The sequence below is a fragment of the Solanum dulcamara genome, chromosome 2 (assembly GCF_947179165.1).
Source record: "Solanum dulcamara chromosome 2, daSolDulc1.2, whole genome shotgun sequence".
In the NCBI taxonomy this organism is placed as follows: Eukaryota; Viridiplantae; Streptophyta; class Magnoliopsida; order Solanales; family Solanaceae; genus Solanum; species Solanum dulcamara.
The window spans coordinates 80,007,202-80,030,547 of record NC_077238.1 but is presented as its reverse complement, the minus strand read 5'-3'; the positions used below and the strand labels follow the sequence as shown (position 1 = coordinate 80,030,547).

At 35.4% G+C, this 23,346-nt stretch overlaps 2 protein-coding genes and 1 non-coding gene across 4 annotated transcripts; 2 read left to right on the top strand and 1 right to left on the bottom strand.

Annotated features, from left to right (window-relative positions):
* Window positions 1–282: 282 nt before the first annotated feature.
* LOC129880957 (O-fucosyltransferase 1) lies at window positions 283–9,280 on the top strand. 2 transcript variants are annotated; one of them, XR_008765511.1, is made up of 10 exons: window positions 283–450; window positions 576–726; window positions 3,157–3,235; window positions 3,357–3,427; window positions 5,402–5,490; window positions 6,364–6,487; window positions 6,569–6,852; window positions 7,215–7,344; window positions 8,126–8,854; window positions 8,942–9,280. XR_008765511.1 is itself a non-coding variant. In XM_055955236.1 (9 exons), exons 1-9 carry the CDS (start codon window positions 443–445, stop codon window positions 8,723–8,725), a joined length of 1,536 nt encoding a protein of 511 aa, XP_055811211.1. In that variant the 5' UTR covers window positions 283–442; the 3' UTR covers window positions 8,726–9,280. The 2 variants fall into 2 exon arrangements, 1 of the variants encoding a protein (XP_055811211.1); XM_055955236.1 differs by having other exon boundaries at window positions 8,126–9,280.
* A 639-nt stretch (window positions 9,281–9,919) lies between these two features.
* LOC129880956 (uncharacterized) lies at window positions 9,920–20,089 on the bottom strand. Its single transcript, XM_055955235.1, has 9 exons — window positions 19,539–20,089; window positions 17,686–17,778; window positions 17,414–17,518; window positions 14,966–15,124; window positions 13,309–13,407; window positions 13,109–13,237; window positions 12,524–12,703; window positions 11,376–11,492; window positions 9,920–10,324 (listed from the first exon to the last, which is right to left on the bottom strand). Exons 1-9 carry the CDS (start codon window positions 19,893–19,895, stop codon window positions 10,151–10,153), a joined length of 1,413 nt encoding a protein of 470 aa, XP_055811210.1. The 5' UTR covers window positions 19,896–20,089; the 3' UTR covers window positions 9,920–10,150.
* A 650-nt stretch (window positions 20,090–20,739) lies between these two features.
* LOC129881327 (U6 spliceosomal RNA) lies at window positions 20,740–20,842 on the top strand. Its single transcript, XR_008765554.1, has one exon. It is a non-coding gene; the product is annotated as a U6 spliceosomal RNA (small nuclear RNA).
* The last annotated feature ends 2,504 nt before the right edge of the window (window positions 20,843–23,346 follow it).

Genomic DNA, 23,346 nt, shown 5'->3' with positions numbered 1-23,346 from the left:
ATAAAAGACATTCTTTTGAAACGAAAAATAATATAAATAAATTAAAATGAAAGATTTAGACAAATATTTTAAGATAATAATTTTTATTTACGTACCAAATACTAGAAAATTAACAATAAATTCACTTATTTTCCTAAATTCACTAATTTTTCTAAAAAACATTTTTCATTGTACCTCACACTTACCTACTGTAATATATATTTTTTAATTAAGCCAACCAGTAAAAAAATTAACATTGATTATTATACACCCATATTAATATTAATGGCAGTACAAATTTCTAAAATTATAAAAAACCCAGTGACTTCCGTAACACGATTATGTATACAAATTGTTTCCTCTAATTCTCACTGTTGGCAGATTTCTCCAAATATTCAGCGCACAAAATTCTTCACTACTTTGAAGCTTTACGGAATTCTCCATTTCTCGGATCTCAACAAAAATGCGGAGGTAAATGCACTAAATTCATACATAAATCTCTTATTTTCACAAAAATCTGCATGTTTTTCCGTTTATGTATGTTGATTTGATCGAATAACGCTTTGGATCTGATGGTTATGGCTTTTTTGCGACAGGCCTGGGTATCGGCAACCGCTGAAGCAGCAATTAGGTGGTGTTAAAGCAATGTTTATAAGGCTCTCGATTGCTGTTATCGTTGTTGTGATTTGTATGTTCTTGTTTATGTATGCGATTTCGGGTAATAATAGTAACAGTTCTTCAGCTGAGGTACTGCGTTTCAAGCTGTTTGTAATTAGCTTGAATTGCTTTTATAGTTTTTTTTAGTTGCTTAATTTGATTAGAAATGTGGTGATTTAGCTAGAAAAAAAAGTCTTGTTTGCTGTCATTGTTGTCATGATTTATATGTTTCATGCTTATGTCTATAGTAATAGTAACAGTTCCTCAGCTGAGGTATTGCGTTTTAAGCTTTTGTAATTAGCTTAACTTGCTTTTATAGTTTTTAGTTGCTTAATTTTATTAGAAATGTGGTGATTTATCTTGAAAAGCAGTCCTGTTTGCTGTCATTGTCGTTGTGATTTGTATGTTCATGCTTATGTCGATTAGTTAACAGTTCTTCAGCTGAGGTACTGCATTTTAAGCTGTTTGTAAATTAGCTTGACTTGCTTTTGTAGTTTTTTTAGTTGCGTAATTTTATTAGAATGTGGTAATTTAGCTAGGAAAAAGAGTCATATTTGCTGTTGAAATTAGTTTTTCATATTTGCTGTTGAAATTAGTTTTGTTAGGAATCTGCAGTTGATTGCTCTTATAGATTTAATTTAGTAATATTCTCAAATTTTTCGATTTTAACAGTAACAATTCTTCAGCTGAGGTACTGCTTTAAGCTGTTTCTAATTAGTTTGGCTTGTTTTTGTAATTTTCTTAGCTGCTTAATTATTAGAAATGTGGTGATTTAGCTAGAAAAAAAGTCCCATTTGCTGTTAAATTAGTTTTTGTAGGAATGTTGATTGCGATCTTATTATATGTTTCGGGTTTTCTCAATAAATTCATCTTGACCTTGTTCACCAAGTATGTACTATCTAAAGGCCTTTCAGCGGTTTTATCCATGTAATGTCCTTTCTCTGAATTCATTATTTCTGTATTACGCATTCTTGTGAAAAATTTGGCTTGCTCTTAATCACCTTTTAAAATACATAATATCCACCTTTTGGAGAAATATTAGTACTAAAGTCTGACAGAATAACTCTTATGTTTAGTTAGGTCATGTAGTCTCATAATCAGTTTATCTGCTTCAAGTAGGATGCATCATTAATTTCACTTAAACCTCAGCAAAATTAAAGTCTCTAGTTATGGTTGGTAAGACTAGAGTATAGTCTCAGTAATCATAATTTAAATTCATAGGCAGTAGAAGGAGGTAGAGAGAAGAAAGATGGTCTTATCAAATGGGGCTCCTTGATTCATGCATTGCTGTGCTTGCATAGTCGTAAAGATGAGTCGAAAAGTACAATCACCAGTTTAGACACTGCATACTCCCATACAGATGACAGTGTGCTAAGTATAGAGTGAGAGTTTTGTTCACTTTACCATTTAGCACTGTATTGTGGGCACTGCACTGCATTGTGAGCATGTTACACGTGCTGGGTAAGTAGTGGGCTTTCTCCATCACACGTTGTATTACATAACCCAGTTGGCTTCCATCCTCCCACATCCTCTTGAGGGTTTCACAAGCAGCAATCTGTGTTGAAGTTCCTAAATTGGCATCATTGTTGGATATGCTCCTGTAACGACTGCTGTTATCTGGTGATCGTGCTTAGCTCTATGGGGCAATAAAGCTGGAAGTGGTTGGGCATCTGTCATCCTCCCTTGAACTTCTGCATCTGACCTGGGTTCTTTCCTCCATTATGGAAGTGCTAACTCTGCTCGTGTTGGCAATGACAATGGCTAAGAAGGCTAGGAGGAGAGAAGAAAGCTTTGCCATACCAGCAGTTAAAAGGCTTGTGAACAGAAGAGCTAAATGATGCTTGTGACAATGATCGTGGTTGTCTTGAAGGGCATTTATAGCAGAGTCAGTGGAAAGCATTGGGTGATAGCTGAAGGCTGAGGGAAAAAGTTATGTGGTGTAGTTGAGCATTGAGGTGGCCAGCTTTAAAGCCTCCACATAAATTTGCATGCAAAAGCTGCCAAAAGCACCTAGTTCGGATGCTAAATGTTAATTGTCTTTCAAAACTTTCCATAAGCATTTGCATAGTGTAGCAGTCTTGGCTGTTTCTGTTCCTGATCACTGTACACTATTCTGTACTTGGTTTGCTGGAGGTCATATGCTAATCACTTGATAGGAAGTTCATAAAAAAAATCTTATTTATGACATGAAAATCTCAGCTACAAATTCAGTTGATGATAGTTCATTTCAAATTGTTTACATTTTTCCTCCTCTCCAAACAGGAAGTTGATAATTGCAAAAATCTCTGATATGCTCATCTTTAATAACATAAATGTGCAACACATATAGTATCACATAATATTACCTAATATAGAATATTTGCAAGAGCTGAGCTATTTGTCTTACCTCATCTACGCTAGGTTTTTAGCTATTTTTGTATATAAATATGTAATCTGTTGTTCATCATGGAATCTGAACCAGCAGTTGACTTTTCATCAGTTGATTATTATGTTACATATTATGTTCTTCTATCTGAGCAGATCAATGCGGAGGCACTCTGGGGAACTGCTGCTTCTGATGGTTGGAGGGCGTCATCTGCTCCTCGATCAGATTGGCCTCGTATGCAATTTTACCTATCTATGTCCTAGACCAATTCAAAATGAACACAATTACGATATCAAAATCTACAATGCTGCAGCTTTATGCTAACGTCTCTCTTATCTTTTCTCTCCTTTTGCAGCTCCTCCCAGTGAAAGCAATGGCTATTTACGGGTTCGGTGTAATGGTGGTCTGAACCAACAACGTAGTGCGGTGTGTAACTAATCCTTGGTGTGAGATTTATGAATATTTTTTCATATAATTTAAATAAGTAAATCACTCTTACTGCCATATTACTGTTCTTTTAATCAAAGAACATCAACTTCTGGAAGTAGGTAATAAAGTTAGTCAAACAATATCAACTTTGGGAAGTAGAGCTAGATACGAAGGTTTCCTCGTCTTATAGGAAGGATGGGGCAAAGAAGCTAGCGAATAAGAAAGTTAGATTCGGATAGGTAGTTTGAATATAAGCTTGTGGACAGAAAAGTCAATAAGAAATGTGATGTTTGAGCAAACAATTCACATATCTAGGCTTAGCTTTCTAGTAAAGTGGCAGATTAGATGAAAATGTAACATATATAATTGAAATAGGAATGATAAAATAAGTTGAGTGCTACGTGAAAAAAAGAGGCCTAACAATGACTAGACCGAAGTGGTTGGTGAAGTGGCATCGTCTTTCTTTTCTTGTGTTGATCGCTTCTCATTGCTAATTTCGGGTTAACCATGGCCTAACCTCAGAATTCCGATGAAAACTTTGATGGTGAATGTGTATGATTGGGCCCCTCATAAGCCAAAAGATTGGTGATTACCGTCCAAACAAGTACTTGTTCTCTTATTCTTAATATGGTCTTAGCAAGATTCATGATATACTATGTGTGGTCAATAAAATATAGTGAAATACTCTAAAAGCTAATTACTATAGAATGATTGCGAGACCAATAACATTATATATGAGTGCATGTTGGCCTCTTAAGGTTCAACATATCTACAAGATAAATTTTGTTAAAAATGGAGATGTCATATAAGATTGCACAAGATTACAAATGATCAGGTCCAATAGTAGATGAAAATACCAGAATTACAGAATAATACTCTTTCTGTCCCGATTTATATGCCATACTTTTCTTGTTAGTCTGTTGGCAAAAGAATGTCATACTTCCTTATATAGAAACAATTTAACTTTGAACTTCCATTCTACCCTTAATAAGATAAATTATAGCCACAAAAATGTCTATGGCTTAATTTAGACCATAAATTTCAAGTGTCTTCTTTTCTTTTTTTAAACTCTGTGTCTGGTCAAATATCACCACATAAATTTGGTCAGGGCGAGTATGCCGTATGGTCGCTTTAAATTGTTTGACCATATCCTCTGTACACTTCCCGATGCATTGATCATTTACGATTTGATGATTAAAGATGATAACCTAGACCTAAGTTTATATGAATGCATTGTCTCAAAAGACTTGTAGTCTCTCGTAATAAATGCATGTTTAGCCAAGGACATAGCATAATACAAACAAAAGTTCTATATAGTGGATACCAACTAATTGGGATTAAGACTACTTGTTGGTGTTGTTATTGCACTTATATTGTGTCTGGTGTTTGTTAGTCCTTCCATTTTGGCAAGTTACTTCTTTGTAGAGATACATGAGTCGATTATATGTCCAAGCATCACATGCCGGTAGATGTGACCACCATTATAGATACTCAAGATATTGTGTCTTGAGAGCTGGATGTGGTATTTAGGAAATATCTAGTTTCTAAAAACTCCGAATTTGCCTCAAAGACTTTTTTTAGTATTGCACTTGAAGAGTGTGGCTTAATGGTCTATGAAGTGGGAGGAGAACCATGAGATCTCAGGTTCAAATCCTTATAGAGGCAAAAACACTAGGTGATTCTTCCTATATGCTAAAAGCCATTGGACAAAGTTACTCATTATCTGTGTTGGTGGGAGACAACATGTACCTGGTAGAATAGTTGAGGTACGCGCAACCTGGTCTAGACACCATCGTCATAAAAAAACACTTGTTTATTATTGTAATGAAGTGAACCTTAATAAAGCAGAATGGATAATGAGAGTTCATATAATTAAATTATTAATCTAACTAATTTGGTGTTGATTTGTACCTCTTTTTTCGTCCTTTATGTTGCATATATTCGACATAACAAATGCTTGTGACTTTATAGATCTGTAATGCAGTTCTTGCTGCACGAATTATGAATGCTACACTGGTGTTGCCTGAGTTGGATGCAAATTCCTTCTGGCATGATGATAGGTACTTATTTCCTCGAATTCCCTAATTCTTCTACAATTTAAAAACCTATATCATGATTGACATTGTTATTTGAGTATATTGCTTAAATCTCTGCACTGTAATGACGTTGGTTCTAAGTTTGTCCTCAACAACATGCGTGGTATTATTCCAAATCTGTGATTAATGGAGTATACAAGGCCGGCTGATAATAAAAAAGGTAGAGAGCAATTTCTCTAATACTCTTCAAATAGTTTTGTACCTTAATGGCTCGTAGGAAAATCGTTTTGAGCGTGATATTTGTGCTTCCTCTATTTATTTATTTATTTTATTCTTGAAATTTTAACCATTTCAAGAAATTTTTAAATTGAAGAAAGAGGTCATGCACCCAGTAGTTGGTGGATTTTCTCTGATAGAGAGAGATGACCTTTACAAATTCAAGGAAATTGAGGAGTTAAAGACAGTTTGAAGTTCAGCCACTCATCTTGAATCATGGGCAGCAAGGCTTTTAGTTTTCTTTACTTGAAATTTTAATTTTTTTTTTTATGTAGCTGATGTTATCACTGGATGTGTTACTGAGTGATTTGCTATTCTTTATTTCTTGTCCTGCTCTCCAAAGGGTCACTAGGAAGTAGGATTAGACTAATATGGTTCATTATGTAGTTTAACATGAAAAGACTGTTGCACCAATCACTTTATCGCACAAGGGGGAAGTTCTCTTGAGCATGATATTTATTTTAGACAGTCACTCAGAACACTTGTTGGAGTTAGTTTGTTACCATTAACTTGGTCCCCCAAGCTTGCTCTTGATTGATTTATAATTCTCACAATTTTTAGTAGTTTGAGTTTTTACCATTAACTGAGTTATAACATGTAACTTTATTTCTATATCCTCAGTGGATTTCAAGGTATCTATGATGTTGAACATTTTATCAAGACATTGAAGTACGACGTAAGAATAGTAGAAAGCATTCCTGAAATTCGAAAAAATGGAAAGGTCAAGAAGATAAAAGCCAAACAGGTATACATTGCTCCTCAGAGTTTGATCATGTTCTTCTTGGGGCTCTGATGGATTTTTGAAGAAAGCATTTCTTTTTTTCAGATTCGACCCCCCAGAGATGCTCCTATCAGTTGGTATACAACAGAGGCTCTAAAGACGATGAAGGAACATGGTGCCATTTATCTTACTCCTTTTTCACATCGACTGGCAGAAGAAATCGATTATCCTGAGTACCAGCGGCTGAGATGTAGGGTTAACTATCATGCTCTTCGATTTAAGCCTCATATTATGGAGTTAAGCAGTTCAATAGTCACTAAACTTCGTTCACAAGGCCACTTTATGACAATACACCTTCGTTTTGAGATGGATATGCTGGCATTTGCTGGGTAAGTTACTCATTATTGTGTGCACTTAAGTAGATTAAAGCTCAAGTGGTGCGTTAGATCCCATCTTCTGTTCTTTCCTGAGGTGGCCCAAAGGAAAAATGAAACAATGTAATAGGAAAAGAGGATGAAAGAGAGGAAGAACAGATTCTTCAAATCTCTCTCTTTTTCTTTCTCACTTTGTTTTTTTTCCCTATTCCTTTTGTGGCTGGGAAATTTCGAGCTGACTACAGAAATAATTGCTCTATTCCATTGGGTATCTTTAGCCCTTGAAGTACTTCTAGTTGGTGCTAGTTAGTATAGACCAAAAATCTTCCTTTCGTGATAGAGTTTGATCCGTTTAACCTTGGGCTCAATTTCCCCAGGTGCTTTGACATATTTTCTCCTGAGGAGCAAAAGATTTTGAAGAAGTATAGGCAGGAAAATTTTGCAGAAAAGAGACTTGTTTATGATGAAAGAAGGGCAATTGGAAAATGTCCACTAACTCCAGAAGAGGTAATCGTACAGATACTTGTACACAGTATATGGATGATCTTCATATTTACAATTTCCATGCTATAAGTTACTTGATTTAAAGCCATCTTAGAATGGTTAAATATGTATCATTTGGATGAGAGTAGAGGTTAAAGATGCTTAGTATAGCTCTGATGTTTTAAAGATAACAATAGTCTGTCTCCTCGACTCTGTTGTTTTCCCAAAGAGTAACTACGCATTTAAGGAAGTGTATATATGTAAAGATGAACTCTAGTAATCATTAAAGAGATTATCCATTGGAACTTAATATATCTTTTAATACAACCAGCAAAGAGCCACCTTTTGGGATACAATAGGAAGGTGCACAAATACGGCAACAAGAGTGTGTAAATTCATTGTGGTTCTTTGTGATGATATTTTATTAGTCTGACCCTTAAATATTTTTTAAGGTGAGTAATTCAAGGTATGAGAAGATTGCTGTCTGTAAATATCCTTTCAAGGACTTGAATCAGTTTGTGAAAATTTCTGTACTCAGAATTGCACATCATTAAATTGAGAATTAGCTCAAATACTAACTTGACTGTATGAAAATGAAAGTATTTCAACATCCTCTTGTTTCATGAATGTCAACTTTAACTTGATTTATTTATATGCACGCCAGTGTTAACAGAAGAAAGCCTTTCAAATCATCAGGAATTTGATACATTCCTTCTGAGTTGTTTAAGTATATACATTAATACTTGTATTGTTAACTAGAAAATTGTTGTTCAGATAATTGATATCTTCCCTTCGAATCTGGCAGGTGGGTCTTATTTTACGTGCAATGGGTTTTGATAACTCTACTAGGATATATCTTGCTGCAGGTGAGCTCTTTGGTGGTGAGCGATTCATGAAACCTTTCCGTTCCATGTTCCCCCGCTTGGAGAACCATAGTACAGTGGACACCACAGGTGAGCTGGGGAAGAACACAATGGGCTTGTTAGGTTCAGCTGTGGATTATATGGTTTGTCTTCTCTCTGATATTTTCATGCCAACATATGATGGACCAAGCAATTTTGCAAACAATCTCCTTGGTCACCGGCTATACTATGGTTTTCGCACAACAATCCGACCTGATAGAAAAGCATTGGCTCCTATCTTTATCAGTCGTGAAAAGGGGCATACAGCTGGTTTTGAGGAAGCAGTTAGGCGTGCCATGTTAAAAACAAACTTCGGTGGACCTCATAAGCGGATCTCACCTGAATCATTTTATACCAATTCTTGGCCAGAGTGCTTTTGTAAAAAATCAGCTGTAAATCCTGCTGATAAATGTCCACCACATGATGTTGTTGAAATCTTAGATAGTCAACTGGAGAGTGAAGGAATCAGTGACTTTGAGGCAAGCGGGTCAAATTTGACGTGAGCTGTGGATAAATAGATGTACTGGGTGAAGTTTCTTGGTAAGATTCTATGGTTCTTGAAATGATGCGACAACACGAGGTCAAATGGAAGAAATGAGATGGTTTTCCTTATCTACGAGTTGGTTTTACAGGTATCACTTATCTCAGATCATTCTCTATAAGATATTGTGATGATTTTACTTGTACAGTTTTAGTGATCACCTGATGAGTGATGACAGTAAATGTAGCTGCCAATGGATAAAAGCAGCGTAGGTTCCTGGGAAAAAATGACAACGATTTATGGAGAATATCCTTGATTGGTGTTTGAGTTAATTTTTCAACTAGGAGGAATCCAGGGAGGTTTCGTATGTAGGACTAAGGGACCAGCACCTTCCTTCCAGCAATATTAGTGTCATTCGATGCTTGAGATGTTGAAAATCTGAGCATTTTATTTTGCTCACTTTTTTCAGTTTGTATCTTTTTGAGTATCTGACTATGTTTACTTCATTACCTCATAACCATTGTTGTATCTGATTTGGTATCTTCTTCAATACGAAAATAATACGGTCTTTCCTACATTTCATCAGGTTGTTAATGAGAGTACTGGTTTCTTGCGTTCACAATTAATACATTAGACTTGTTATTTCAAGTTCCACTGCTGATATTGAGGGTGTGTTTGGTATGGAGGAAAAACAATTTCTACAAGTGAAATTCTACACTGTTTGTGTCCTCCCCGCCCCCACCCCTGCCTCCCCACACCACCCTCAACCCCATAGTATATGTCTAGATTTTTATTTAAATGATCTTGGGACAATATCTTTTGCTTGCTTATTTAATACCAAAACATAAGTTAGTCACTTTCATACCAAATACAAAAATTCAAAAGCTACAATAATGCGACATGGGGAAATAACTGGCTAGCTCTTTCCCTACTTGGAAATGAGGAGTGAAAGGTCAAATGACATTTTCTGATGCATTGTTATGTCATGCCAAGCATTCTTGTAACTCATGTTTCTTCACGTAACGTGTAACGTGTTCTATCTGGTAGATTGTGAACTTTCATATACCACCAAAATACCTAGTGTAAATCCCATAGGTGGAGTCTGAACAAAGTATAGTGTACACAAACCTACCTTATCTTATCTTGTGGAAGTAGAGAGACTTATTTCTGAAAGAATGAAATAATCACTATCATCTTTGTGGACTGAACTTATAGATTCAAACCAAAAAACAGTTCCTATCTTCTCCATAAACCCAACAGAAATCTCCGACGCAATGCATGCGTATACATTCATCCTGAAGCTGAAAGCAAGATTGCCGATTAAGGGAGGGAGATGGGAAGATGTAATGTACTAATTACCTATATCAGACATTTACATTCTTAAATATTACAGTACATTTGATTATACAGTGGAGAAAAAACAAAGAAAAAGATGTTTTCTCCCTGATTAAAAGTTTAAACCAGCTGATTTAACACGCAGTTTATTGGCGACATAGAGAAGATGGCTGATGTTAGAAGATGGATAATTTTGCAGTAGCTTCAAATTAGAAGTGAAATCACCAGCAAGTAAACGCCTCCGGACAATAATCAACATAGCACAGCAGATTCTGAGCAGTGTTTCCTGCAAGTTGATAATAATATTTTATTACAGATTATCGGAAACAACCTCCTTACCCTAACAAGGTGGGGTTTAAGGTCTACGGACACTCTACCCTCCTAGACCCCACCTGTGGGATTATACTGGATATGTTGTATTACAGTAATAAACAATATGTTTCTCCACCAGATCACAAGTATTTCATAGCCACAGCAGACTAATTTCCCCTCCACACCCAACTCACAAGGAAAGGAAGAAAAGAAACACATGAATTTTAAGTTTTTGTTGTACAAATCTACACTTAACAATGCCCTCAGGGTTTAGTTCAAGTGGCAAAGGTTGACGGACTTGTGACTTAGATCACAGGTTTGAGCTCTGTGTCATGCGAACTAAGCCTGGTATTGAAGTGGAGAAGGGTAGAGAGGCGGGCCCATTATTTAAGTTTAAAAGGCTACGGGTTGGCCCTACACAGATTTCATGGTCATATAAAAAGAGTCCAAAATTCTCACTCTGGAACTGGAACACCTAGCTTACAAGAAACTCTAAAATTAACATGCTGCGATGAAACTATTAATCGAGTGGAAACCAAAGATTTTTCACATACATTTTGTCTCCAGTTTTGAGTCGGTAAAAAATGACCTCCCAATTCGAAGGACATAACAGTGAAATCTCTAATGCAGATCTTTAAAAGGATAAAAAGTATGAGCTCATGCAAGCAACATCTTAAAAGAGATATAGCTCTTCGTGTATTTGAGTAAGGAGACTGATGATGACAACCCCCATACAAAAAGAAAATTCAGAGGATCAGATACTGGCAATTATTAAGGTGCCTTTCGAAGCATTAACCAGCTCATTGGGGTGGGCAGAAACCAGTATGGACAGCAACATTAGTGGAATTCGACTCTGTAAAACCTTTGAAACACCTATAAGACTTAATTGTTCTTTGTAGATCCTTGATGTGGAATTTCCCCCTAAAAGTCAGTGAAATTACGTATCCAAAGAAAAAGAAAAGGAGTAACGAGATAGACTTAATAAAAGGACAGAACATCAACTTTTAACTCCCATGACATCTAACCTGAGGTCCTTCAGGATCACTTAGGAGAGTGTCCCATATAAGAAGACTGTCTGGAAAATTGAACTCTTGCGTCAGAAGGAGAGTTATCCACCTAAACGCATAAAACTGTGGATTCACCTGTTAACATCCAACAACGAACACATAAAAGATCAGTGTTAAACTCAAAATATCAGAAAAGCAAGTCAAGGTAATCTCTCGCACCTAAGGGAAAAATAAGAAAACGTGCTGAATTTGTTGTGCACATCCAGCAGTAAAACCAACAAATTCTGATGTAAGAAAGCACAAGGAAGAAACCTCTTAAAGCACAAGGACCATCACAAACATATGGGATGTCTTATGACTTTAAAGTCATGTAGTCTAGGCAATTAATTCTTCATCACAGGAATCAGGACATATATAAATTCTCTAGAGACGTGTTTCCAATATATTCTCTAAATATAGATTGTACCAGCTGCTAATATTACATGAAAGGCAAAGAAAGAAGAAATTCAGACAAATCCTACTAAGAGGAAGGTGTGGATGACTAAAGGATCTTGAATCGAGAATATAAGTTCAGCTTAGGGACAGGCTACATGCGAATCTGAATCAATTCTCAATTGGGTCACTTGGCTGCCCAGAATAAATAAGGTGCCAGACAATGAAAAACGGTTTTCATTCCAAAGGAAACAATTCACAAATGAACAAGCCCAACATGTTTCATGGAAAGCTGTTAGGCTTAAAACTAACTTAAACCAGGTGTGGGCATGGTCACCTGCACTCTATCTTATGCTGATCCTGTATTTGCCTTGAACATGTCAGACAGGTGTATAAGGTGTAGGATGCTCTGCTGATACTTCAAAATACACTAAACAATGGCAAAAACACTTGAGATACCTGTACCAGATATGCACCTTTAGGCAGATCTGTGTAACATAGCTTGCATTCAAAAAGTAAGGTTCTGGACTAGATTAAGCCTCCAGGATGACAAACACATTAACGCTGCAGTTTTTTCTTTAAATAACTAACTACATTAATATTATAAAACATGTCATCAATAATGTAAATATGCAAATAACAGAATTAGCAAGCAGAAAGGGTGCCTAAATTAGATGTTCTCAAGACTGAACAAAAATGTAATAGCCAATAATACACTAAACAAGGAATCTTACATTAGTTGTCACTTCAAGATGCCGCCATAGCTCTTCATCATGTTCTTTCAAAAGCTGAGATAGCCTTGTAATTGTGAAACGAATACCAACAACACTATTATCAAGTTGCTGACAAAAATTATCACGAAATCCACTCAACAACTCCACAAAGCAGAAGAAAGTATCTGCTTCTGCAATTGCCTGTATAATTTGCAGATAGAAATGATAAATAGACTGATTGACGAGGACATTTGAAGCGTCAGTATAGAAACAGCTGAGAAAATAACTGTCTAGAAAAAAAATAGCATCCAAAGGTTTTGACGAACCGAGTAGCACTCTTCACCAAATGATCAATATACAGAATCACAACTATCATTATCACAGAGAACCAGAGTCACAAGTTAAAACCATAAGACTAAAGAGAAAGATAAAATATAAAGAATGATGTTTAAAATAATTCATTGGTCGAAGATCAGCAGTTGCAAGTTTCAAAGAATTCAGCTGGCCCCAAATTCTTTAGCAAAACTTGGTTACCAGCTATCATGTTCTGGGAGTGACTACCCACAAAATGTCACTAAGGGAACAAAGCATCACTTAGACACTTACTGCATCTTCCTCATTGGGATCATTCCTGAATACATAGAAAAGTGGTGCCAAGATCTCATTCATCCCTTGCACATATCTAATACCAGGATTCAGTTTGGCAAATATAATGAGTATAATCTTCAAAGCATCCTGGAAACAAAAGATAGACTTGATCAATCCACTGCAGATTGTATTATAAAGCCCAAAAGACTACCTCTTGCCTGGTTAGATTTTGCAGACGATGTGTCCCCTGAGAAAAAGTGCAGGTCTGGATGGGTACGCTTTACATCCCGGTCAATCTGTTCAATAATCTCCGTGTCCTACAAGAAAATAGTATAAGACAAATTATCAACAGTAATAAGCTGTGACATACTCCTGTCAACTTGACAAATTTTGCAGTTTCTTGTTGTTTTTTCCCATTTTGAAGGAATTAAAATGTTAATTGTGTACAAAAGACAGTCATGATAGAACTGATCTGCGTCCAGTGCAATGTAAGTATGGTTGAGGAAACTATCAAATATCACTAATACGTAACAGCTTCAAAGCAAAAATAAATTTAAAAAGCTACTTTCATACGAATCTTGATCCATTTGTTCCCTCTCCGGGTCTATCATGGTCTCAATATAACAAAGTGCAGTGTTCAACGGGGGTACCATACTATTAGGGGTCGTTTGGTTGGAGGTATTAGGAAAAATAATCTCAACATGAAGTTTTGTCTGAAATAATACAATGTTTGGTTGGACGGATTCGAAACGCACAACTAATGTAGTGTTTGGTTGGCCGTATTAGAAAAAAAAAATCCTCTCATAAGGAATGCAACGCTTGGTTGGCAGTACTAAATAAGTGAATTCAGCTATTCAGAATTTTTTACGTATTATTTTATGCGGGATAGAATGTGTCATAAGAGCTAAGTTGCGCAGACTCTTCATTTTTGCTGTCACACCCGTGTCGACATGAGACGGGTGCAGGTGCGGGATATGTGTGGAATTCGGTCAACCCACATCAGATACTTTGATCAATAGTCCATGGAAAAATTTGGGGGAAAATTGAGATTTTGATAAAAGATAAAATAGATTTAAGCCAGGAGGAATGGCATACTTTCAAGTTTTAATATTATAATCCTTTTGTCTCTTTTTTAGCTTTTTCTCTTGGTCAATATTCGTTGCTTTATTTTTCAAGCTAAACAGAGAGATGCCAAATTATCAAGCAGTTGTGTTCTGACTTTTGGTAGACAATAGCAATGACCTATAAAGAGAGTTGGAGGAAGGTCTTGAATGACTTTCTTTTTCTTTTCTGAGCAGAAGAATATCTTTATCTTTATAACTATATTTTTGTAAAATTGAATATTTCTAGCCGAATCCCCACACCAGTATCCATACTCGGATTCATATCCCCGAATCTTAAAATTTCGATTTTGCCGAATCCGACTCTCGGATTCGCATCCGTCTCGGACACTCGCACCCAAGTCCGAGCAACTTAGCATAAGAGTATGAGTATTAGAAATACAACGATAAAAGTATTTGTAGATGAAATGCGCTTAAAGTAGGTAATCCCCACATAACATCCCTGTATTAAATATGCACTGCATAACAATCTCAACATTATTATCCACCGTATAAAAATCCCTTCATAAATACTCTCTATATAAATAACTCCTGCATTATAATCCCCGCATAACGAGCATAAGAATCAAACGGCCCCTTTAAGGTACATTTACAGAAAACAGAATGTACGAAATAGATTGTGACATTCAGTTTGAGGCACTTGTCTTGAAGACATGTATTCTTATGCTCCACAATGGTGCTCTAACAGAAGAACCCCTACATAATCTTAGAGGTAGCTACTGGGGGAAAAGATCATTCGAAAAAAAGGTGGTACCTGGAAGAACTGATTCCAAATGCTACTTTTTCCAAGACTCAAAGGATGCTCTTCCTGAGTTACTTTAGATCTTGAGAGTACACCTTTGCCTTCAATGTCTGTTCCTGTTCCATCGTTCTCAAGACTTGCAGACTTCTCCAACCTCCTCGCAATCTCTGACTGCCTAGCCATAACAACATTCAGGAAACTTTTGTACTAGAAAATAAATGATGCTTCCAGAATAACAAAACTCGCATGGTATACATGAAATATTGATTCCATGAGAACACTTTTCGTTTCTTTGATAGGTATTGATTCTATGAGAGCATTTTTTACAATCATTTTTACACATTAACCTTCCAATAATACCAAGGGGACTAAACAACATGAGCAATAGGCTATCCCCCCAGAAGATGACTAAACTGTTCAAGCAATGCTAATTTGTCTGCCCAGAAAAGAGAAGGAAAACTACAAAATTAATTATTGCAAACAAAGTCTGTGTTTCCATAACAATATTTGCTACTGTGGTCAACCATATTTAAATACTTGTAGATAACTCCAAGCAGGGGACTTGAAGAAAGGGACAAGACAAGAAACTAAATCCCAAATTCAAAAAAAAATTGCCATCAATTCTAGTTCTCATTTGACAATGAATCTCATCTGGAGCAAACCATCTATAAAAACCATCTGTAGTTAGCACTTTCAAAATCTTTTCTGATAGAGAAAAAGAAAAGGAAAAAAGGAAGAAGAGATAGCTTTTTGATAAGTCAAAGTTCTTTCGTCAACCCAACACTAAGTTAACATCACTTTTGCACACATATCAATAAAATTAACCACCTAATTATGCAGTATGGAATGTTTCCTTTTGCACCAAAAATTATATATTGAATGAAAGGGAACTTGACTCCCATAATGAATCATGGCAATTCTACAACACCGTTTGCTTCAGATCAACAAAAATATACAAAGTGGAGATATCTTCCATGTCTTTCTCTTCTTTGTCTCCAACTTGCTCATTTTTTTTGATAAATCAATCTCCAACTTGCCAACTTCCTCCATAGTTCTAAACATCACCAAACAATATATAAGGATAACAAGGCCCACGACTATGCATGACAAGTGGGACGGTTGGCCCATGACCATCCAGCCCGGTCCACATGAAATTAGGGGGCAAGGGCTGGACTGGACTTTACTTAATGGGTTCTGCCGAGCCCATCCATTTTTGGGGCTGGATCAGCGCACATCTCAGCCTATACGGCAGCTGACCTGGTCTGGTAAATTCTAAAGATTTTTTTGTAATCTAAGGGGTCATTTGGTAGAGTGTATTAGAAAAAATAATGCATGCATTAGCTTTGTGTATTAGTAGTACCTTGTTTGGTACACTTTTTCAACCTATGTATAAAGGCATTAGTTATATACTCTATTGTGTATTGAGGTATGCATTACTAATACATAGAAATCCATGGTATTAGAAATGCAAGGGCTTTTAAAGCAAGTATTAGCATGGTTAAAGACCCCCTTGCACCTCAAAACCTTTTTTACATCTTTTTCACCGTAATTATGGAGGGCATTTTTGTAGATAAATATTTTTATGCAATGCATGCTATTTTTAATACATCAAACCAAACAATGCATAAGAAATAATCTATGTATAATTAATGCAAGCATTACTAATGCACTCTCTTTAGCATTATTTTTATACACCTAACCAAACGACCCCTAAAAGCTTGGCGACGGCCAAAAACAATCAAATTTTAATTCTAGCCTTTTTTGTTGTTGCCAAACAGCTAAAAACACCCAACCCTCCAAAGTCATATTTTTAACTCTCTACTTTGAATAATCACATTTCAACCCTCCCAAATATCAACTATTTTTTTTTCGGGAAAAAGCTCAAATATGCCATTGAACTTTGAGAAAAGGCCCATCTATGGCAGGGTTAAAATTTACAACGACATAGTCTAATTTTGTAATGATAAAGAAATAGAGAACTTTTTTGAAACAAAAGCAATGTTGTTAAAAGCCATCGCTTCATTGCTTAAAGTGAAGAAGTGATGCGAAGCAAGGGATTACACTTCATGGGTGAAGAAGTGAGCTACAGATAATTGTGCGCTTCAAACAATGATGCACAAAGTGAACAAAAAGAAAAGCGGTGGTTCTTTAGATCTCAACTTTGAGTAATTGGGTTAATATTGAAGGGATTGTGTATAGGATGTTGAAGTTAGTTCTTTTAGTTATAATTTGACTATTAGGTACTAGATGTTCGGCATTTTTATCATGAAACTAGGCAATTCACTTCTTCACTTCATGCCCATGGACCTTGTTGCTTTTTGCGATTTTCAAAGGAAGCATGAGAAGTACCGACAGACAAAGGAGGGGTAAACATGAATTCAAAGGTCTCTAACTTTCTATAATATTTTAGTAACTATAAGTCGTAAGATGTCATGAATTAGTGAAAAAAACAAAACTTACAGGATTCATAAGGAGCTCCTCTTTAAATTGCTTGTACTGAGACCTCTTCTTAGCCAATTCCATTGGCCATAATGCTCTCTCAGTTGGCAAATACCCTAACAGTAGCTGCACAAAGACATGCACTCAAGATGATATATATACTCAAAAGGTATCTACGAAAAGACCTTTTCATATCCACAAACTCCTAGAAAAAGAATTTTCTCCAATTTTAACCAGAACAAATGCCAGAAAAAAAAGTTTTATAATATTAAGTCGTGTGACACGTTCAGTACCTTCCACACTGTAGCACGCATGCCAGCTCCATCTGGTATTCCTTGTGATGCCAGCCTCCGGACTTCCCCCAAATTAATAATCTTCCTTGACAACTATATCCAATAAAAATGAAACAGTGTACTTAGCAACAAGAAGAAATAGGCCTTCCTATCCTAAAATGAGCTACTCATTGTGTCATCCTTCAATATCAGGTCTCTTTAACTCTCAAGCAACAACATACCCAGTACAATCCCACAAGTGGGGTTTGGGGAGGGTAGGATGTACGCATACCTTACCACTACCTTTGTGAGGCAGGGAAATTGTTTCCGATAGACCCTCGGCTCAAAGAAACGAAATCAAAATAGAATTGAAAAGAAAATAGCGGCAACAAAATAGCAAGATGAACAAAACAAAAACATGTATAAAATTAAAGAATAGGCTACAACGCGAATACTAACTAATACTACTAATAAGTAGAAAATGGGCAGATGAGACTAGCTCCCTGCCTCTCCCACATATAAGTACGACACACTGGGCTACCTACTACTCTTCTATCCTTCTATTCTAATTTTCGGGCTCCATACCTTCTTATCTAGGGTCATGACCATAGTAAGCAAGGAGAAGATGTGTCACGTCCTGTGTAATCACCATTCCCTTGCTTCCTTCATCTTGTCTGCCATTGAGACCAATCTCACCTTGTAATGTATGACTTCGTTCCTAATCCTATCTCTCCTAGTATTCCCACACATACATCTGAGCATCCTCATCTCTGCTATCTTCATTTTCTAAACGTAAGCGTTCTTGAATGGACAACACTATGCCCATACAACGATGTAGGTCTAACTACCACACTGTCAAACTTATCTTTAAGCCTTGGTGTCACATTCTTATCACAAAATACCTCGGATGCAAGCCTCCATTTCACCCACCCTACTCCAACTGAAGGGTGACGTCATAATCAAGAATAATAATAATTTGTTCCCATTGTATATATTCAAAAGACAAAAGAGACTAACAAGCACCATTGACTAATTAAAGGTTTCTCATACTCAATACTCATGCACGGTGGTGGATATGTACAAGTCATGCACATCCCACAGGATTTAACTTATATGCACTAACAATGTCAAGTATTTTTACATTATCCATGTAGGTTAACATATTTTAACCTAAACATCAGTTCAGATATTATATTTTTTAAAAAATTTGTAGGTTAGTCGGTTGTCTAGTTCCATTTTTAGTATTGTTATTATTACTTTCTTATTATTTATTCTTTGATTTTAGTATTACCTGATGTTTCATTTGCTTCATCTATCATACTTTTTGGTGTTGCTACTGTTTCACTTCTTTACGTTTTCAGCATAATTTCTTCACTATTATATTTGCTTTACATACTTGTTTTTTATGTAACTGGTAAAGTTGCTGCCATGTGACCAGGAGGTCACGGGTTCAAGCCTTGGAAACAGCCTCTGGCAGAAATGCAAGGTAAGGCTGCGTACAATAGACCCCTTGTGGTCGGGCCCTTCCTCGGACCATGCGCATAGCGGGAGCTTAAGTGCACCGGGCTGCCCTTTTATACTTGTTTTTTTATATGTTTTACTTGAGCTGAGATCTATCTATCGAGTAAGCCTGCGTACACACCATCCTCTGTTGTTGTTGTTGTATGGGGAGGGGGGAGTAAAGCTAAAATGGGCAATGAATTACAAGGAATCAAACCATTATCAACAAGGTGAAAGTTCACATATAATATATACTTGATACTACATGGATAGCTAGTACCCTATTAGCTATACAGGCATATTAACCTTCCTATAACAATCTCTACATTATAATCCATGATCATAAGTGTATAAAAGAGAGAAAAGTTTGTGACCTCTTGAGAAAGCTGAGCCTGTCGAGAAATATCCTCAGTTGAAGAGATACCAGATGTCGTAGTACTACTAGCTGAGCTCCCATTTTCACCATCACTACGGCAATTACTACTACTATTCAAATGAGCAACAATTTCCGCCTTAGGGCTCGAAGTCGGCACAGGACGAGGCTCAACTTTTATTACAGCAGGAGGCGGCATTGGAACTGACCTATTTACCGACGACTCTGCTCTGACCGATGATTTTACAGCTGAATTCGTTGAGCGATTTATATCCTCACTGTCAATTGAATTCTTCGCAGGAGTACGAGAAGACCAGAGAGAATTGTTGAGCCAATCTGGAACGTGATTCTTAGCCATTTTCGATTTTTTCAGAGCGAAACTGAAATGAAGAATCGGAGATTTGTGGAAGAGGAATCGAATTTATACTCCGTTGTGAAACAGTTGGAAAATTGGGGACGCCATGGATGATGATCAGTGTATTTGGCTTGAGTAAAGAGAGAGGGGAGGAGTGGGAGAAATTGCCTTGGAGATTGGGAACATATCACGTGAGAATCTCGTGATGAAGGAAAATGTTCATCATTTATCTATTTTCTTTGGTACGTAAGTGAAAAGTAGTATTATGCTAAAGATATTTTAATACTCTCTTCATCTCACTTTAGGTGATATTTTTTGAATTTTGAGATTTAAATAAGTTTATTTTTTATCATAATTTTTTTATATATCTTTTAAATATTTTAAATTGATAATCATTATAACTTATACTACTTTTTTAGTAGTTTTCGAATATATAAATTTTGTTTCAAAAAATTAAAAAATTTCATGCCTGAATTTACGATTAAAATTAGAATGTTTGACTCTCAAGAAGCGAAAAGTGGCACATAAATTGAGATAGAATGAATATAATTTACACAATCACTATGAAAGGTGAGGGTGGGGTGGTGGGAATACAAGGGTAAAAAATATTGATAGGAGGATTGAGATGACATAATTAATATGGAATATTGCTTGAGGAGCTTGTTTTTCTTAGTTTCACTACACAAGTCATTTTCAAAATATTTCCTAAAAAAAATTAAAATTTTTGACTAATTGAAAATTATTTTCCTAACATATCGATTACACTCAATGTAGAACTATTCGGCATAGAATAACTTTACCCTTTCTTGGGAAAAAAAGAAGAAGAAGAATGCCATTACTGTTAATTGTCCCTTTGGGGACATTGAATAAAATTAGAACGATACAGAAAAGATTAGCATGGCCCCTATGCAGGGATGATACGCACAAATCAAGAAATAATCATTACATTGTTAATTAACTTAAAGTTATCTTTCTTACTAGTCAAGTAGTTTAAAATATCTTTCACTGATGATTGCTCTAAAATTAGGGGAAAATGGTTGATTTAGCTATTCAATTCGAACAATTTTATTTCTAAGGATTTAAATTTTTTAACATAATACATAGTTGGAGTTAAAGTTATTCAATTCTAAAACTCATATCATAAACAACATTTGTCCCTATTGCTAAATTGCAACATCTCTTTCATCACTTTTAGAACAATCACCTACACAAGATTGTGATATTTTGCAAGTATTAAGGTTTTTCACTAGATTAGACATTGTCATATCATCTTACATCAAAAGTTTACTCTTACTAAACTAGAAAAAGAACAAGGACCAAAATTGATTAGGTTGGAGTTGCTAAATTGAAAACAACTTCCTCTTGGTACTTTTAGAACAAGGACCTACAAAAATTGTGATAATTTATAGGCATATTAGATCAGACATTGTCATCTCACATCAAAATTTTGCTCGCATTGATCTAAATAAACAATTTTGATAGATACTACATACTAGATGATCATGCGCAAAACTCGTCTTATAAAAGAATTAGTGATCGTGTATAGACATCTCACTTCTAGTTATTGTATTTTAGTTGGAGATAAAATATATATGTGTCTCATAAGAGTAGAAATCAGAAAGTAATTACAAGACCAACACATAAGGAAAAAAATTCATGTAATGGCATTGACAATTCGTGAACTCCTATGGATCAAACAATTAATCAGATTAAACTTCCGAGGTTCATTACTTCACATTGCATCGAATAGTAATCGAATCGAGTATACCATGAGAAAATCAAATATTTAATAATCACTTTGAACATTCTAAAGGAATGTTTTGAAATCTATTGGTGTCTTCGCAATAATCATAAATCATATTTTTGCTTCTAATATCTTTATATGATTTTTCTTGATTATGAGTTAGTTTCCAAAATTTCTCAGAATTCCACCACAACTTTGTTGAATTGCAATTAAGTCTATAATTATTAGAAGGGCAACCTTCAATGTTGAAGCCTTGAAATTGTACTATGAATGGAGAATTGGACCAATTGATTTTGGCACTTCCATTTTCTGTTGCCCAAGTTTCTCCATTCCATATTGTGGCTTCTGATTGCATTGGTTGTGAAGGATATCCAATTCCTTTATGGGATTTGTTCTTGTAAACCCTAATTGGTATTTCATCTACAAAAAAACTTTAAATAAACAAATCAATTAGACAATAATTAATCAAGTATTATTAAATAACAAATGAAAAGATTGTATGGCCATCGAAAGGTACAATGGGATGATTGAAATTCATTCATTTTTAATTAAAAGGTCTCGATTTCCATCTTAAGAATGAAAGCCTTTTTGCTATAGGAGAAATTTATGCCTCACTTTACTCCTAAAAAAAACTCAATATCGATGGTCAAAAAGAATCGAATGTAGTAGCTTTTTGGACAAACGATAATCGGGGCTAAAGGACGCTCAAAGGGCTAAGAAACATGAAAATTATATTACCTCCTTAGTAGGCCTATTCGACGAGGATCCAAATTAATCAGATCCGTAATCTTCAAATAATGGATGATTAAATCGAAAGAATCGGTTGATTGATCCTACTTTACGTGATACACTATACAGTAACTTGCTACATCTAGATTAATCTATTTTTTAAAAATTTTGAAAAGGGTAATAAGCTAAGATTTATAGATTAAATGATTGTATAAAAATATTATGTAGTTATTATCAAAACTTTAATTAAATGTCTAGAGTTTGAGTTTTTTTAGCTAGCAGCGTTTCGACATGCCTGAATTTAACAGAAAAAAGAAATATAAACTTACACAATATGATGTGAATTCCATAGGATTGAGTACTCATGAAAATTTGCTGTTGGATCAAACCAAAGTTGAATTCTTTGCTCTCTATCACCAACACCATTTGCAAATACATTTGTTTGAAATATGTATGGTTTTCCTTTTCTATTACCTAAAAACTCGAAATCCAATTCATCATGATGACTTGTATGTGAATGTAGCTGCCAAAAGATTAAAAGAAAAATATAAAAGAATAAACAATAGAACTTATAAAATAAAATATTGAGTAACTTCAAAATCTAAATAAGAATTTTCACACGACTACAAAAATTTAGAGTTTTAAATGTTAGTATGAAATATTTAATAAACTTTAACAAACTAAACCCAAGCAAGATCCAACATTTTTTTTTAAAACAAAAAGGAGTTTATTTATTACAGTTTGGAGTCTTGGAGCAATAGTAAAATTGTTTCCATATGATTTTAGGTCATGACTTCGAGTCGTGAAAGCAACCACAATGTTTGTATTAGGATTAACTGTGTGTCTATATCACACCTCTTGTGGTACGATCCTTCGCTGAATCCTGCGTGAACGTGAAATGTTTTTTTCATCGACCTGTCCCTTTTTTTACTAGTACTGGAAAATACCATATGGTCACCTAAAGACAGAAAGATTCCACAC